We start from the raw sequence: 19565 nt of genomic DNA on the forward strand, positions 1-19565 counted from the left end.
TTGGCTTTGAGGGTTTTCACAACACCTCTACTCCTAATCATACACAGAAATCTCCTCACCAAAGATGTGACCCTAACATGTACCTAGCAGCCAATCCTCTATCACATTTTCAGCTATATGATATAGTATAATATAACACACACATTTACATGACAGCTATAGAATATTTACAGCTCATAGTATACTGAATTGCTAAGGGTGATAAAATGAGGACCTGGCTATGCCATATTTTTATTCCCTTGTCAACTACCATTAGCCAATAGTCACACATTCTCAGAGAGTTAACAACTGTCGTCACACACTGATCTGAGCACTGGAATTCTCAGGCTCTCTTCTGCATTTTCATACAAACTACTTTTACCTTGGTTGTTAAATGGTACTTGGGTAGATGGCTAATTAGGGATCTAAAGAAGAAAGAACCTTCTCGTTTTCCTGTTTCAGTCATTTTATTCTACAATCAGGATCACTTATGGAAGAGATGTATAGATGTATATACATGATCTCATCTCTATGGTTCTTTTAGCAACTGAAAGGAAGATTCCTGATTACTGCAATAATGCCTCAGTTCATGTCAGAAGTATCTCCTGAGGACCCACTGCGTGAGTATCCAGCAGTTGTTCTCTTTATTAACTCTCAGAGCAGAGTAGCTGGACACAGTACTAGCTGCCATGACTCGTCTGATTATCACTGCAAGCAGCTGTGAAACACTGTAGACACAGACCTTCAATCCTCAAAATGAACAGATCCTGTCAATCCTAGTTAGTTCGTTTTTTATCCCCATCTTCACCTTTAGGCAAACTGTGAGCTCTTCCTGTCGCACTTGGCCAGTGAAGTTCATACAGTACACATGTCCGCCTCTGGATTACCCTGAAATCATGCAGTCTTAGCCATCTCCTTTTCTTAAAATGTACCAGCCTACAAGATAGCTCAGAGAGTAAAGGAGCTTGATGTTATCTGATGACTCGAGTACAATCCCTGACACCCACCTGACATCCACAAGGTGACCTTCACCCTCCACATACACATGTGATGCACGCACACACACACCCACACAAATAAATATTTTAAGCAGAGAAAAATTTTGTGGAAGGTGTAACTCAGTGGCGATCACATTCCTAGTGAGTGAGTGCTCCTAGTTTCCATCACAAGTACCACAAAAATAAACTATTAACATATGTAAAATACTAGAACGATCATAAGGCATACAAAAGCCACATAACCTTTCTATTTAAAACAATCTAATACATTAGACAAATCTTCCAGTTTCACAACTCATTACAGGCAAATATAAATTTTGAAATTTACAAAATTTCTATTGCCAAATATTTATAAATCAGTCAGGTTTCTGATTCCCACATGAACTGTCAGCTGTAGAAACATTTTCCACAGAAGAGCTGTGTTGTAAGGAGTTCAGGGAGTAACATGAGTTGTTACTGGCTCCTGATCTTTGCTAAAAGGCATGCCCATGCTTTAAAAATTGCAAAAGGACATCACCACCTACAAAGTTAAAAATGAATGCATTAGTGCAACCCATAATATTTTTTAAAAATTATGATTTGGTGTTAGGTCATAACCATAGCTATTATAGGGTAAAACTGATCAAGAGGCTGTAGGCTGACCATGCCTGGCCCCTGGACTATAGGTCTTGTCCTAACATTTCTTCTATGGGACAGGACAAAGACAGAAGAGGTAGAACTCAGTCTCCAGGAACAAATAGGTCCTAGGAGGCATGATCACTGCTGCCTTTCTCCTGACCCTAATGAGAAGAAGGTATCCATTATCGTGGGCTATCCTAGGACTAACTATCCGTGTGTTCATAAACATCTTACCTAGACAGATTTAAGAACCTACATCTTAGCCTGAGCTGAAAAGTTCACAGGTGTCAAAACACTGCAGCATAGCTAGGAGTGTATTATGTTTCATCTCACAGCAAGACTCAGAAACTCCTGGCCAGATAGTTATACACCCTCAATATGTATTTAAAATCTCAAGCACCATGCAGTGTCTTTCTCTCCCTATGAATGAGATTGGCAGATTGATAATCTGAAAAGAATAAGCTTGCATCTATGACTTCTGTTTCCTTCCTAGGTTTTCTATCTCCAGGGTAGTCTCCCTTTGAGAATTCTTTATTGTTTCTACTTCCATTTTTAGATCCTAGATGGTTTTGTTTAATTCTATCGCCTGTTTGGTTGTGTTTTCTTGCAATTCTTTAAGGGATTTTTGTGTTTCCTCTTTAAGGGCTTCTACCTGTTTACCTGTGTTCTCCTGTATTTCTTTAATGAGTTGTTTACGTCCTTCTTAAAGTCCTCTATCAGCCTCATGAGAAGTGATTTTAAATCTGAATCCTGCTTTTTCCGGTGTGATGGGGTGTTCAGGGCTTGCTATGGTAGGAGAACTGGGTTCTGATGATGCGAGGCAACTTTGGTTTCTGTTGCTTGTGTTCTTGTGCTTGCCTTTCGCCATCTGGTTAACTCTAGTGCTACCTACACTCACTGTCTCTGACTGGCGACTGTCTTTCCGGTTATCTTGCTTGTGTCAGAACTCCGCAGAGTCCAGATGTCTCTGTGATCTTGTGATCCTGAGCTCCTGGGTGGAAGAGCTCTTGGGACTCAGGCTTCCTCTGGGATCCTGAAATCCTGGTGCTCTGAGTACAGTGGTTCCTCAGCTGCTCTGAGTACAGTGGTTCCTCAGTGGCTCCAAGTGCTGTGGTTCCACCACTGCTCTAAGATGATTTAGGGTACGGCTTCTTCAGAGGAGCAGACTCTCTATGTGTCTGTCCCAGCCAAAAGGACCAAGCAAGTGGAGGAAGGGGAGTGGTATTCTGGAGGGACAGAGTTTGGGTGGGTGATGGGTCCAGAGTGCCCCAGGCTCTCAGTTGCAGTTCTGAGGTATAGGGTTGTAGGGGAGGGCTCTTACCAGCTGCTCTAGGAAGGTTCAGGATAAGGTGTCTTCACAGAGCAGGCCAGCCAGGTGTCTACAACTAGCCTCTAACCCTTATTCCTGTAAGTAAGCCTGATGACACTCAATGGATCAATGAAAAAAAAAAAGGTATAAAAATAGAAGGGGATGAGATGGGAAGCAGATGGTGATCAGGAGGAATTCGAGAAGGACTGAATGAGAAATGGCATTTATGTGTAGGAATATAGTCAAAATTCACCTCTCTCTCTCTCTCTCTCTCTCTCTCTCTCTCTCATACACACACACACACGCACACACACACACAGGTATACACACCCATACACATATGTATGTATATGAAAAGGTCATGATGTAACCCATTACCACATATAATCAGTATATGCTAATAAAAGCATGAAAAAAACAATAAGCAACGATTATAAAGTCAACAAAGCAGTGAACTATGACAAGAAAATGAGCTGTCCTGTGTGCACTACTCTCCCAAGAGTGGCCAGGGATGGGTCCCATGAGCACTTACTACACTATCTAGTGCCAGTGCAGAACTGAGGCTGGTGAAACTCAATGACATTAGTTGGTGTTATCATGGAGAAAGAAAGCTAAAACCTAGAAAATGTAATGTGACAGGCAGGGTATTGTGCATGTCTCATCAGGATATGAGTTTGAGGTCACTCAGTTGGACTTTTAAGATCTTTTTTATAGTAAAATCTTGGCTGTTTTTTTTTTTTTTTTGTGCTATGAGCAGATGCCCGACAGGGAGCAATATAGGGGAAGGGGTAATTCTGGCTCAAGGCTTAAGCAGAAATACAGTCCATCATGGTGAGAGAAGGCATGGGATCCTGCCCTGTGTGTATGTGTCCAGGCTATTAATCTTGAGGCCTGCCCCTAGAAACCCACTTCCTCCAGTAAAGTTCCAATTCCTAAAGATTCCCTAGCCTCTTGCAAAATACCGACTGCTGAGGTTAAGATCTCAAACATGTAATCATGTAGGGAACACTTCATATTAGACCAAGGTAGATATAAAGAACAGCATGACTAGGAAGGGACAGAACTGTGACTGAAACAAGTTCCTTCAATATTAATATGGTCAGAGACTCTCGGAATGAGAGAAGGCAAGAAGGTGCCTAACTCTCAGAATATGTCTGTCAGGACAGAATCAGGCCAGTCATCTCTGTTAGGATGCTTAGACCACTAGAAACCTAACTACTTTAGAAGCAAAGGCCTTTACACGTAAAGTAAAGGCCAACACTCAAAGTTCCTCTATAGTACAACAACACAAAGGGAAGATCTGAACTCCGAGTTCTCTAGCTAGAGGCCATCTATTGAGCCTGTGTCCAGGTAAGTAGGCAACATCATTATTTCCAGTCTCTGTTCTAAGGCTTCTTTCCTGTTCTCATCTAACTGACCCAGACTGTACACTGTGATCTAGGAAAAGAGAGATACTTGTAGAAGTTGCAGAGGCATCTTAAGAGCACACCAAAAGTAGAGCACTTTCCAGTGCATACAGGTTATTTTGCTATTTCGCTGGATTTTTCTGAATGCGTGATTCAATGGATATTCCCAATAACTGTCAAAGTTCTTAGTTCCTGACACATTAATAAGTTCTTGTTTTTTATGAGTGTTTGTCTATAGGTATGAATATGGATCACATGCTTGTCTGGTGCCTACAAAGTCAGAACAGGCATTAGGACCCCAGAATTGGAGTTAGAGACAGTTTTGAGTCATGATGTAAGTTCTAGGACAAAGTCCTCTGGAGGTGTAGCCAGTGATCTTACCAATGGAGCCATCTCTTCAGCCCCTAAAATAGTCCTTATATAATTCAAGTAGCAAATAATATTGCACACCTGTAGGAATATCAGATTCAAACTATTACCCAATAGTTTGTGAGCTGGAAAGAAATCCCAATCTCATCTCCACACACTCAGAGAAAACATAAAAATTTAATGCATTTAAAGTACAGAAGAGGACATATAACAAGATAAGAGCTTTTCATTCACACATCAATCAATGCCCTGTTTCTTGGCTTCCATCTATTAGAATGGAAAATTTACATTTCTTAATTTTTATAAATAGAAAAAACAGAATCTCATATACATATTCTTCACACCGAGCTTGTGTTATACTGCATACTACCTCCAGGTTTGTAACACACAAGGTCCACAGACATTTCAGCATTCCAATGTTATAAAACTTATACTGCACCCACCTCAGTGATTGTTATGAAGCACGAGAACAAGATAGTTGCAAAAAACGCATGCACCCCAGGCATCAGGAGTGAGTCAAGGGGAACCCTGGGAGGGTCTTGAACACATACGTGAGGCTTCAGAGGACAAGACAGGAACTGGCTGGAATTACAGGACAATATGTCAAAGTTCTTAGTTCCTGACCCTGCCTTTCAGCTGTTCCATGATGGAGGCTGAGTTTCTGCAGTGGACTTTTACACCCTTGAACTACTGAAAGACCATCTATCTATGAAACACTTTGACATGTTGTTTTTAGAGTTATTTTGGTATTTATTTACATGTATGAGTATTGTGCCTGCAAGGATGTCTCTGCATCACATGTATGCAGTGCCCTCAGAGATCAGAAGAGCTATCAGATTCCCTGGAAGTAGAGTAACAGACAGTTGTGAGACATCATTTGGGAAATCACCATGGGCCCACTGGAAAAAGAGCCAGTTCTCTTAAGCACTGAGCCATCTCTCCAGACCCTATCATCACAGTATTTTATATATGCCTTTGTACTCTGTTCTAACCTCCCCTTATGCTGTATATAAAATATACAACAATAGTAGATAAATACATACCTAATATGAAATATGAATATTAAGGGCATGTATACTGAAATATTCACATAATGATTTTAAAATTCCTTCTGTATGTAAGAATATCTAAGCTGGAAATGTCAGTCCTGATTGCCCCTCACCCATGTCAAGCTGGTCCCTCTCCTTTCCCGAAACAGCCCGAGTTTCTGCTTTCATGACACATGTTTTAGTTCCCTTTCATTTTCTCCCTCCATTACTATCTCTTACTCCCCTCTGCTGGCACCTTTTCTAGTTTCATGACATGTAAACATCACATACACACACACACACACACACATGCACACGCACACACTTTAATCTTGGTAATGGCCACTTTTGCTTAGCTTCTATTTTTACACCTCAGTCTGCTCATGTGGCCCATAGTAAGTCTAAAAATCAGCTGACAGTAGTGAAAACATGTCAAACTCATTTGCACAGTGTTCTCAAACCTCCCAATGGCACAATACCACGAACTATATCGTGCTGAGCTCCATCAAGGCACCTCTCTGTAAAACAGTCAGGATAGAAATACTCCTCGTTTTAAAAAAGCCTGGATGGTCAGAAATTAAGAATCCATGAAGAGAGAATTTTAATTTATTGGAAAATTATTTACTTTAGTGCATTTACTTCTACTTTATAAATCTTAAGAAATTGGAGTTTATCACTAATTTTTCTACTCTTATTATTTTTTCTTTGCCTTAACCACCAAAATTTATTTCCACATATTTTCAACTTTCCAGATCATCATGTTTCACTTTGTTTGCTTAGTCCTAGTATTTCACATTTTGAACAATAAATTTTTAAGTCTAAATTTATTTTATCTAGTTTTGTTTTTTGTTTTGTTACGGGATCAGCTCTAAGGTTTCACACACACTAGTTAAGTTCTCTTCAACCTAGCTACACTACTAGTTAAATAAATAAATACACATAATTAGAAGTGAGTACCTCTAGTTTAATCACAGCTGAGATTCCTGTTTTTTTTTTAATATCATATACTGCTGTGACTGGTGAGAAGGAGCACAATAAATATCCAAGGAGAGGCATAAACATTTTAACTATCCAGACCAGGCATGCAAGAATCCTCCTCTTTTCTGGAGATGCCAAGTTTGAGCACTGGACTAGTCAGAAAGCATACAATCAAAACAACAAAAGTGTGGGTTCCTCTTTCTTTCTCTTTCTTTCTTCCTTTCTTTCTGTCTTTCTTTCTTTCTTCCTTTCTTTCTGTCTTTCTTTCTTTCTTTTTCTTTCTTTCCTTCCTTCCTTCTTTCTTTCTTTCTTTCTTTCTTTTTCTTTCTTTCTTTTTTTATTCCTTCCTTCCTTCCTTCTTTCTTTCTTTCTTTCTTTCTTTCTTTCTTCCTTTCTTCCTTCCTTTCTTTTTTTAAGTTTCACCCTAGTAGAATGACATTACAGGGCTATGAAGATGCCTGAGTGGGCAGAATTTTGAGTACAAGTATGAAGACCTGAGTTTGGGCCCCAGCACCAACGTAAATGCTATGTGGACCTTATAGGCAACCTCTAACCCCAGATGCTGGCAATCTGATACCCGGTGTCAAGCTGGCTAGCTACACAAGTTAAGTTGAAGTGAGCTCTGTGTTCAAGTGAGAAATATGGCCTCAATACGCATGGTAGAAAATCATCAAAGAAAACAGGCATATGTGTACCCACATGCATGTAACCATGCTAATACATACTATAGATATCACACATATTCACAAGCAAAAAAAATCTGACATACAGGATATTAGAAAGATTATTAATGATACTCTGTTATGCTTGCAGCCAGTAGCATAGCATTTGAGAGGGTCTATCCATCAGCAGACTGAAACAGATGCAGATACCCACAACCAATCACTGGATGGAGGTCAAGTCTGGGACTCTTATGGAAGAGTTGGGGATAGGACTGAAGACCCTGAAGAGGGTAACAACTCAACAGGGTGACCAAGAAAGTCAACTAACCTGGGCCACTGGGAGCTCTCAGAAACTGAGCCACCAACCAAGGAACAAACACAGGCTGGAATGAGGCCCTTGGCACATATACAGCAGATGTGTAACCAGTCTCCATGTTGGACCCCGATAACTGGAACGGAGGCTCTCTCTAAAGCTGTAGCCTGACTGTAGTATCAGTTCTCCAACAGGGCTGCCTTGTCTGGCCTCTGTCCAAAAGGATGCGCCTAACCTGGCAGACACTTGATGGCCAGGGCAGAGGGATACTCAGAAGAGGGCTCCACCCTCTCAGAGAAGGGGAGTGGGGATGGGGGTAGATTTTAGTGAGGGGAACCAGGGTTAGTACTTGGGATGTTAATTAATTAAAAACAGAATTTATTATTAATAAAAAGAAACATTAGGTTTAGATATCTTTTCATCATTCAAGAACCTCAAATCCTTTGATGTTCAGATTGATATTAATAGTAAATTTGTTATATTATGATACATATACTAATTAAGTTAAAATTTATATTAAATTGCTATAGACTTGGCTCAAATATATCATATATCTACCATATGATTCTATTGATTCTATTGCAACCATACTATGTGAGAAAATCACCCATCCAGGAAAAGCAAAACTGTGAACATCCTAGACAGACTGGTTCTAGTCTGAACCTATTAATCTTCTAAGAGGAATTAAAGAACACAATTTCTTCATAAGCACTGTGTCTAAGCAAACCAAAGCAGGTATTAAATGTTCTCAATCTACACAGAAACATTAAATCTATAAATTGCCTATGATATATCAAAATTTGCTTTCAAGTATTAAGAGCATGAAATAACTCTTAACACAGATGCACTCACATGCATTCTTAAAACATGAACATAGCAGATTTCATGCACTTGCTTAAACATGCTTACACAGCTGTAAAAATCCCCCCAGAAATCTAGTAAATAAATAAAAATAATGCTTGGAAAACGAGAATACGTAATTTAAGATAGGAAAAGACATCATTAAGGGCTTCCTGGTATGCTTTCATTAATTAATTCAGAGAAGTGACCAGTTCATTTATTATCACTATCATTGTTACTAAATTGAGTATGGAATATAGGATAGTTACCATACACACAGACACACACACACATGCAAATGTTCACACACAGAGACATATGCATAGCACACACATAGACATATACAGACACACATGTACATATACACTGACATATACATTATACATACATGTACATACATACAAACACATACAGTGACATACACATATATGTACACACATAGATATAAAAACATAAACATACACAGATATTAAATACACACATACACAGTACATATACAAACACACATACATACATACACAGCACACATAAACACATATAACATACATATACAGAGACAAAACAAATACATACAAACACAAACATATATATAGACACATACATGTAAACAGAAACACACATAGACACACACAAACACTGACACATATATGCTCACATACTCATACACAGATACACATACAAACAGAAACACACACTGGCACACAGACATATACACAGAGACACATACACTCACACACTTATACACCCAGACACAGACATGTACACACACATACAGAGACTCATTTTTATGCATATATACAAGCACATGTATACACACAGGACATACAGAGAGATATAACACAAACAAACACAGAACAGACATAATGCTGTAGTACAATTATTATTTATGGACAATGAAAGGGTCTTTTTCCCTTTGGAAAATATTCATATTTCTATATTGCACTGTAATATAATAGTATAATATATATTATATATGTTGCTAAACCTTTTAGTAAATTATCCTTTAATATAGACTTAGATTGAAGAGTAACAAAATGTACCATCTTAAGCATCTCTTTCCCTCTCTTCCCTTTCGCTCCCTGTTCCCTTCCTCTCTTTGGGATAGTCTCCTGTAGCCCATGCCGGCCTTGAACTCTGTACACAGGATGCCTGTGAACTCCTTGCCCTATGGCTTCCAGTTTTGAATTGCTGGGATGGCAGATGTGCACTAGCATGTCCCAGCTCTCCTATGTATCAATTTTCACTGTGGACAGAAGCTGGGTTGAAAATCATAGTTTGACAAAAACATATTTAAGAATTATAATGGCCACTGTGATAATAACCATTTTAATTTTCATCTTTTCAAAATGCTGTATTGTTCATACAGCAATGTATATGCTATTTTGACTTCAGAAGTCATTGTGATATACATAAATTCTGTCAAAGACAGAAAAGAAAACTCAGCCAAAAGCTAGTGTGCCAAATGGACTCAGATTTAATTTGGGCGTTCAAGCATCAGAAATTAAGCAATACTATATTTTAATCATCTCTTTAAAAATCAGAATCATATTCATAGACTAAAATAAATTTGTTACAGCCATAGTAAAATTTTACATCGTATTTAACTAAAAAGACTGGGATTAAGGAAATCCAGATTTTATAAAATCTCACTGTAGTTCTTGTGGACTTGCAAGAATTTTTTTTATTTTGTTACCTTTTGTATATAGTTTTATTGTAAAAACAGAAGCTTTAGAAGAAAACAGTTGTAAAGTTTTTGGTCTCAGGAGTCCCCAGAGTGTCAGAACTACCATGAAGTCTAGTGCAAATGGCTACAGATGTGGTCGCAGAGGCTGTTATGCTAAATATGGATATTTACAAAGCATGAATTTTCTCCTGGTTAATCTAAAATATTCACTAAGGGTCTGTTAACCCTAGTTCATGTAGGGAAGGGATATAGATGGATTGAAATGCACAGGTTAATTAGAACAGACTTATAAATAATAACGGCCATAATAATAGTAACCATTTTGATTTTCAACTTTTGAAATGATGCATTGTTCACACAGCAAGGTATATACTATTTATCCAGAGCTGTTAATTACTGTAGTATAAGTAATTAGTACCAATTCCAAGTTAGAGATTAAAAACTAAGCATTAGACACAGCCAATTAACAACTAGCACAAGCCTGTCTCAAAACAAACTTGAAGAGACACCTTCCAACACAAAGAAAATGACAGAACTATGCAGTATTCTTAGCAGGGCAGTTTTCCTCTGTATGATCCTGACCTTGGGCTTTGGTCTTTCTGTTCCTAACAATAATAAAAATACGTGCTAGCAACATCTGCAAATAAAGCCTAGTGACAATGCCATTTTTTCTTTGCTAATTGCTTTAAAGTTTCTTATAAACTGGCCTTCTTTCAGGAAAACACTCTCTCTTTGCTAAACTAAATGAAGCTCTGTCCTATTACAGTGAAGATGATGGAGTAAGGACAAGTGTCTGCTAGTAAGCATTATATAAAGCACTTTCTACATGGAAGCAAGGGCATCAAGAATTAGACATGGAAGGGAGTGTGTTCCATTCTTAGCAGCTGCTTTCTACCCAGAGGAGCTGTGCAAATCCCTTGGGATCTGCAACCTTCCAATCAAGGGAGAAAACGTGAAAAGAAAATACATGGGTATACAGCACAGAGCATGGGTCTCCTGGGTACCTTTTGAGGAATGTGTCCAGGAAGCAACTTATAGGGAAACAAACTTCAGGTCAGAGAGGAATTCCAGTCTACTTCTTAACAATAGCCACATGCTACTGGGTTACCAGACAGCATCACAGAACTGCTTTGAAGAAAAACAACTGAGGCTCAGAGTTGGTGGAAGACACAGTAACATGAACATTGACATAAAATTTAAAAATGCCATAGTGAGAGCCATCTTCCAGTTAACTCGCCAAAATTACGAACACAAAGGGAAAGAGGAGAGGCACTCGGTATATGTTCTCTAGGCCTTTTAGGAAACATGGAGTTGTTCCTTTGGCCACATACATGCGAATCTATAAGAAGGGTGATATTGTAGACATCAAGGGAATGGATGCTGTTCAAAAAGGAATGCCCCATAAGTGTTACCACGGCAAAACCGGAAGAGTCTACAATGTCACCCAGCATGCCGTGGGCATCATTGTAAACAAGCAGGTTAAGGGCAAGATTCTGGCCAAGAGGATCAATGTGTGGATTGAGGACATTAAACACTCGAAGAGCAGAGACAGCTTCCTGAAGCGGGTGAAGGAGAACGATCAGAAGAAAAAGGAAGCCAAAGAGAAAGCACCTGGGTTCAGCTGAAGCGCCAGCCTGCACCACCCAGAGAAGCACACTTTGTGAGGACTAATGGGAAAGAGCCCGAGCTGCTGGAGCCCATTCCATACGAATTCATGGCCTAGTGTATAAAAGAAATAAAGGACCCAACTGCAGAGTTTTTCCTTAGGTTCAAAAAAAAAATGCCATAGTGAAATCCATTGGTAGGCATAATCAACATATGCTAATAAAAATTTAAAAGAAAACCCTAATAAAGCTATATTTATATATGCATAAAGATAAAATATATCAAAATTAAGTGTCTGGTGAAAAACAAACACATGCCCTGCACCTCTGCCCTACCACAGGTTCAGGAATCACTTATAAACTGTATCTTCCCATTTTAACCTGTCTTCAACATATTTTGAACTTCGTTTTTTTCTTTTTCTCCCATATATATTAAAATTAGAAAGACTATTATCTAACTTGTTTACTCAAAATTACTGAGTATGGTATTCTCCCAATATCCTGGCAACAGCTAAAAAGATGAGAGAATTAAGACCCCCCCTAAAACTGAGCAATTAAAAAGGAAAATAATTTGCCTAAAGTTACATAAATCAATGATACCACTTATTAAAACACACAAAAATAAACATTCCATATACATTGTATTATACAATATTACATTACACCAGTGTTCTGATAACTAGTTTTAGAAACAAAATCTATTCGGTAAACCTTTGTGCTTGATTCATTTCATTGCTCAATGATACAGTTATATGTTCGCTGTTTTTCAATAGTGTTTCAGATGTAGCAAGTTTATAGACATGCCCTCTTAGAACAGCATCAGTTTCTATAAGCTTTCACTTAATTACACTTATTGAAAGGAGTATGTAATTTATATAATTAAAAAGAAGATGGCATGTTCCCTAATTACAAACTAGCTTCCGTGCTGTTTTGTTACTGCAGACATGATGCATCATTCACACCCAGTTCTCACACAGAACCCTTTTTGTAAGTCACTGTAGAAATTTCTGCTCTGAGCAGTGCTGTCCGCACAGAGATCGCAGCAGCAGGGGTACCTGTCTCTTACCAGTGTCTTCTACATACAGACCTTCCACACAGGAGTGTCCATATCTTAACAATATATTCTGCATAGAGACAATCACTGTGTGTGTATGTGACCCTCAGGAGTGTCTTCTACATAGAGACCCTCCACACAGGAGTACCTGCTTCTCAGCATGACTTCTGCATTGGCATTTTCCACACAGGAGTACCTACCTCTCAGCAGTGCCTTCTAGATGGGGACCCCACACACAGGTATACCTGACTCTCAGTAGTGCTTTCTACATGGGAACCGTTCATACAAGAGTATCTGCCTCTCAGCAATGACTTCTGCATTGGGACTTTCTACACAGAAGTATCCATCTCTCAGCAGTGCCTTCTGCATGAGGATTTTCCATAGAGGAGGACTCATCTCTCAGCAGTGTATTCTGCACTGAGAAACCTTCATACATGAGTATTCATTTCTCAAAAGTACCTTCTGGATAGGGACCCTCCATATAAGAGTATGGTCCATTCATCAGTGTCTTCTGCAAAGAGACCCTCCACACAGGAGTACCAGCCTCTCAGCAGTGTCTTTTGCAATGACATCCTCCATACAGGAGTGCCTGACTCTCAGCAGTGTCTTCTGCATGGGGACCATCCACTCAGGAATACCCAACTCTCAGCAATGTCTTCTCTATGGAGACGTTACCTTGGCAGGTTTGTTGGCATCCATGCTCTCTTTGAATTTCTCCTGCACAGTCGCTGCAAGCTGACACAGCAAGGCACCATTATCCAACTTCTCCATGAAAGTTTCTGCTGTTATCTCTTTCCCTGAAATAACACAATGGAGAATTACAAAAATATTTTCTTTCCCTAGCACAGACATCAGATTAGAGCATTATTTCCCTAGCACAGACATCAGAATAAAGAACATTATTTCATTAGAAGTGTCTTCTATTCTCTCTTAATGAATTCTATGAAATGGCCACAAGCATGGTTTCTTTAGCATTTTATGTTTTCATTTCATGGTTGGAACCTCAATACTTTATATGCATTCTCACTGTACAAAAATTGTATTTCATTTTAATTTGACAAATGGTATCTTGGATAAAACATTCCCACCATTTAGCAACCAGGGAAAATGAAAACCAGTCAATGAAACTCCAAGAACTAGACTTCACAGGGATTATATATTAACAGAAATAACAAAGCAAAATGTATTAGACATAAATACAATGGATTTCTCTGCATGTAAAAAGTTCTCATTCTTGGTAGCCCACTCAATTATTTTGGCCTAAAAAATAGACCTGGTATGTCATATGACATTATTTAATTATCACAACAACAGCTCAATTGAGAGAGTACATGTCTACCATGCAGAAAAGCATAGGTTCACTCCCTAGCAACACATATGAAAATTCTTCTCTTTTTAAATTGGATATTCTAATTATTCACATTTCAGATGTTATCCACTTTCTCCAAACCCTCCCCCACCCAGGAACTCCCTACCCTGTTCCCCCTCCTGCTGCTTCTATGAGGGTGTACCCCCACCCACCCACTCCCACCTCCCCACCCTCAAAATCTCCCTGCATACTGGGGCATCCTGACTTCACAGGACAAAGGACTTCCTCTCCCAACAATGCCTGACCAGGCCATCCTCCACCGCAAATACAGCTGGAGCCATGGGCCCCTCCATGTGTGTTCCCAGACTGGTGGTTTAGACCCTGGGAACTCTGGTTGGTTGGTATTGTGGCTCTCCCAATGGGGCCGCAAGCCCCTTCAGCTTTGTCAGTCTTCTCTTTACCTCCTCCATTGGGAACCCCATGATAGGTTCAATGGTTAGCTGTGAACATTTGTCTCTGTATATGTCAGATTCTGACAGAGCCTCTCAGGATACAGGTATATCAGATTCCTGTCAGCATACACTTCCTGGCACTCACAACAGTGCCTGCATTTGTTGACTACACATGGGACAGATCCCCAGGTAGGGCACTCTCCAGATGGCCTCTCCTCTAGTCTCTGCTCCACACTTTGTCTCTGTATTTGCTCCCTTAAGGATTTTGTTACTCCTAAGAAGAACCGAAACACCCATGCTTTCGTCTTCCATCTTCTTGAGTTTCATGTAGTCTGTGAGTTGTATCTTGGGTATTGTGAGCTTTTGGGCTAATATCCACTTATCAGTGAGTACATACCATGTGTGTTCTTTTGTGATTGGGTTACCTCATCAGGATGATATTTTCTAGTTACATCCATTTCCCTGAGAATTTCATAAGTTCATTGTTTTTAATAGCTGAGCAATACTCCATTGTGTAAATGTACCACATTTTCTATATCCATTCCTCTGTTGAGGACATCTGGATTTTTTCCAGCTTCTGGCTATTATAAATAAGACTGCTATGAACATAGTGGATCATGTGTCCTTGTTATATGTTGGAGCATCTTTTGGGTATATGCCCAGGAGTGGCATAACTGTGTCCTCAGAAAATACTATGTCTAATTTTCTGAGGATCCACCAGACTGATTTCCAGAGTGCTTGTACCAGCTTGCAATCCCACCAACAATGGAGGAGTGTTCCTCTTTCTCCACATCCTCGCCAGCATCTACTATCACCTGAGTCTTTGATCTTAGCCATTCTGACTGGTGTGAGGTGGAATCTCAGGCTTGTTTAGATTTCATTTCCTTGATGACTAAGGATGTTGAATATTTCTTTAAGTGCTTTTCGATCATTCGAGTTTCCACAGTTGAGAATTGTTTGTTTAGCTCTGTACTCCACTTTTAATAGGGTTATTTGACTGTCTGGAGTCTAATTTCTTGAGTTCTTTGTATATATTGGATATTAGCCCTCTATTAGATGTAGGATTGGCAAAGATCTTTTCCCAATCTGTTGGTTGCCGTTTAGTCCTATTGACAGTGTCCTTTACCTTACAGAAACTTTGCAATTTTATGAAGTCCCATTTGTCAATTCTTGACCTTAGGACATTAGCCATATGTGGTGGCACAGAACCACAATCAAAGCATTCAAACAGAAGAGGCAGGAGAATCAGTAGCTCAAGATCATCCTTGGCTACATTTCATGCTGAAAGCCAGCCTGGGATACATGGGTCTCTACTAAAAAATGACAAGGACAGCAACAGCAACAATAACAACAACAACAAAATCAAAACAAACACTGATTTTGGTATGATGGGTCAACTGTAAAGTGCTTGACAAGCAAGCATGAGTACCTGAGTCCAGGGCCCTAGCAGGAGGGAGGGGAAAAGGGAAGGAGGGAGAAAGGGAGAGAAAGAGAAAGGGAGGGTGAGATGAAGAGAGGGAGGGAAGAAGGGAAGGGGGAAGATAAGAAGGAGGGAGGAGAGAAGGAGGGGAGAGAAAAGACAGACAGGCAGGCAGGCAAGCAGACAGGGAGAGAGAGAGAGAGAGAGAGAGACCTGTAAAATGCTAGGGTTCAGGTTTGTAACTCTGGCACTGAGGAGGCAAAGACAAGAGGCCCTCTGGACTTTGCTAGCACTGGTTTAGCTGAGTTGGTGGTTCTGGGTTCAGTGAGAAACCCCGTCTGAACAATACGGTGAAAGGCAGCTGAGGAGTACATCTGATGTGGATCTGACCTCCATAAGTTTAACCTTATGCAAACACAACATATGAGCCACCATATATGCACATGCATGAACATATACACAAACACACACACACATTTTTTGTTCTTTTTAAGGAGAACAATGGCACATAAATAAATGATCATTGACAACTAAGAAAGCCACTAAACCTCATCTAAACTACACTAAACCTCATCTTTAAACCCTACAAATGTGTTATTCTAGATTAAGATTCAGATAAGAGTGTTATAAAAGATAAACTCTAAGTAAAACATAAAAACCATTAGAGTATTGCCCTTCTGAGCACAGCCTTGAAATGGCAGTCAGGTCCAGAACTCAGCTTTGCTCCTCCCTCCCCGCAATGACCCTCAGAGAATCAGCATAGCTCTTAGAAGCTTATAGTCCTCAACCACCATAGCCATACGTGACTGGATCCCAGTTAGTTATTTACGTTTCTGAGATGATCCCAGACTATATTTTCTTTCTCCTTTTCCTCTTTAATTTTTAGATAGCTTTTTTGAGATGTATTTCACAGCCTTTCTCATTTGATGTTTTATAAATACCATGCATATATTCAGAAATGTACAGTCATCTTCATAATTTCAGAACATTTTAATCACATCACATGGAATTCAACAACATTTAGCTGCCACGATTCCTCAACCACGTAAATGCAAGCACCACTTGTGTCTTGCCATAGCTGCCACAAGGCAACTTTAGCACGCCCTCCTCTCCTTTGCTCTGGTCCTCGTTTTCAGTGATCTGGATTATTTTGTTAGTTCATTTGTTTGTTCTTGGGTTTTGGGCATTTTTTTTTCCTCCTTGATGTCCCAAAACCTGAAAGTTGCAAATCCTACTGATTCTTTTGCTCATCCCATTATGGTCTGATGACTAGCATGATGACAAGAGGCATGGGGGTTGTTTCCTAGGTGTGGACTCACTTTCTTCACTAAGACATCTTCACTGAGAACTCTCGATCCCACCTGTATTTTGCAAAACATATCAATACAACTTATCCCAATCTCCAATGGGCTCCAGCCATGCCTCTATTTAGCTATTCAAATGCTTCACAATCTGCCGGTGCTTCACATACTGCACAGACTTGATCAGACCCTTCACAGACTTTCCCTGACAGAATTCCATCTCCCTCCTCCGCTTCTCGGAACTGATTTCTCAGGGTTCACTACTCTCTTTTATATAGTCATTCTCACAGATAGCTCTGTTTGGGGTGCATGTCAAACATTTTCTTCCTTTACAAATTACATGTTTTGTATAAAGCTCTAGTTTCCTCAGTATTATGTAAACCTTTTGAGACGTGTCTTTTTAAATCTCCTACAGGCCGCGAATGTAGCTTAGTTGGTACACTGCTTGCCCAGCATATTCAAAGCCCTAGGTCCCAACTGAGCACTGTAAACAACAGCCTTGGAGCTGTACAGCTATAATCCCTGCACTCAGAAGGTACAGGCAGCAGGACCAGTTCACAGTCAAGGCCTTGTGTGTAAAAGATAAAATTTTTAAATAAAATCTCCTATAGAGGTAAGCATTGTATGATTCATGTGATGGGCACCAGGTAAATGCAACCAGCAAGCATGTGAATTAACAAATAAAACATCTAGAAAACCTTGACAAAACATTGGGGCTAACACAGGCTTACTTTCTTATCTTAAGAAAAGCACAGGGGATGCAATTCCATGGACACTTAAATATAGCCCACATAAGTCACAGAAAAACTACTGATTTACACTTACAGAATCCAATATTTAAATTTCTTTTTTAAAAAAGTCTGTTTGAAAGAGTCTGTTTGAAAGTCTATTTGAAAGAGAAAAAGTCTGCAGTGTGTGTGTGTGTGTGTGTGTGTGTGTGTGTGTGTGTGTACATGTCAGGGGGCATATATGAGAGGGGAAAGGAGTGAGTGAGTGAGTGAGTGAGTGAGTGAGTGAGTTAGTTAGTTAGTTCTTGCGTTCTCTTTGTCCCTGCTGAGTAGCTCACTTGCTATCCTCTGGTGAGGATAATGACTTCAGTAGGTGACAGAGCAGCAGTACTGTAAGTACAGACCGCAGAGGTTCTCCTGCACAGGCTGCTTTGCTTTAGAAGTGCATTGATTTCAGTTGACTCAGAAAGGAGGAGAGGAGTCTTGAAACACAAAAAGCCAGCAGGAGAGATTATATGCTGTGCTCTTATGTCAGTCCAATGAGGAGAACATTATCTTGAAAGCAGTCATGGCACATCAATACCAGAAATAGTCGCTTAAAGTTGTCAGTTTATTGCGATTTATTTAACTATCACGATAAACTTTACACCAAGTACTTAACTGACTGTGTTGAATGATCCTTTTATAAACTGCAAAGATACTCTGCCCCTGGAAGGAGCTTGACGTTGTAAACTCCACAGCAGCTCTAGGGCTCCTCCTCATATTTTCACGTGACTAGATGATTACAGTAAGTTGAAAAGGACTCTTAATAATGAAAAGAAAATTAGTTTTCATTAAAGAGCTATCAGAAATTTGCCCAGAGTTACATTTTTCACTTGGTTTTCCTTGGATCTCACAAATGTCCATTGTCCTGCCCTATATGAACACTTGAAAAAACTTTACACTGAACATCTGTAACCAATGAAGAATATATTAGGTGTCAGCTTTCAATTCTGTGTATTTTATAGCTTAGAAAGGTGGGGGTTTTGGCTAAAACACAGACTGTTATATACTTTATAGTTGAAATGGACTGCCTCAAATGAAGGAAAAATGCAAGGCTGAAAAGATCTATTAAAAAATCCTTTATATGTAATATATTTTCCATCAAAATATTAAGTCATTAAATATATATTTTCAATGTACTATATAATTGTAAGAAGTCAGCTATAATGGTTTTCTGGAATGATTCATTACTTCACCTACATTCCACACATATCACTAACAGTGTTTAAGGAAAAGGTAGAATACCATGCCAGTTGGGTTTACCCAAAACATATCCATAAGAGCAGGCTGTGAAGAATGAATTACAATTACTTAAGTAAAATTATCATGTAATTAATGACCTCTGCATCACAAATCAGGTCTCCCTTATTGTGTAGGCAACTTCACATATCAGATTATAAAGCATACACAAGTGTATTTGGAGTCAGATCATTGCCACTTTCTCAGCCCTGCCTTTCCCATATCTTAGTAC

The 19565-nt window shown here is 39.4% G+C and overlaps 1 protein-coding gene across 4 annotated transcripts in view; it reads right to left on the reverse strand.

Moving 5' to 3' along the window:
* The window catches only part of Gas2 (growth arrest specific 2), a 133421-nt gene that overhangs the window by 80666 nt on the left and 33190 nt on the right, over positions 1-19565 (reverse strand). For all 4 annotated transcript variants that reach the window (XM_028789233.1, XM_028789235.1, XM_028789236.1 and 1 more), the window contains one exon: positions 13518-13639. In XM_028789233.1, the coding sequence (XP_028645066.1) occupies positions 13518-13639 (122 nt within the window). The remainder of the gene's footprint in view (positions 1-13517; positions 13640-19565) is intronic.

This window comes from Grammomys surdaster, unplaced genomic scaffold, assembly GCF_004785775.1.
Source record: "Grammomys surdaster isolate TR1022 unplaced genomic scaffold, NIH_TR_1.0 125801, whole genome shotgun sequence".
Taxonomy (NCBI): Eukaryota; Metazoa; Chordata; class Mammalia; order Rodentia; family Muridae; genus Grammomys; species Grammomys surdaster.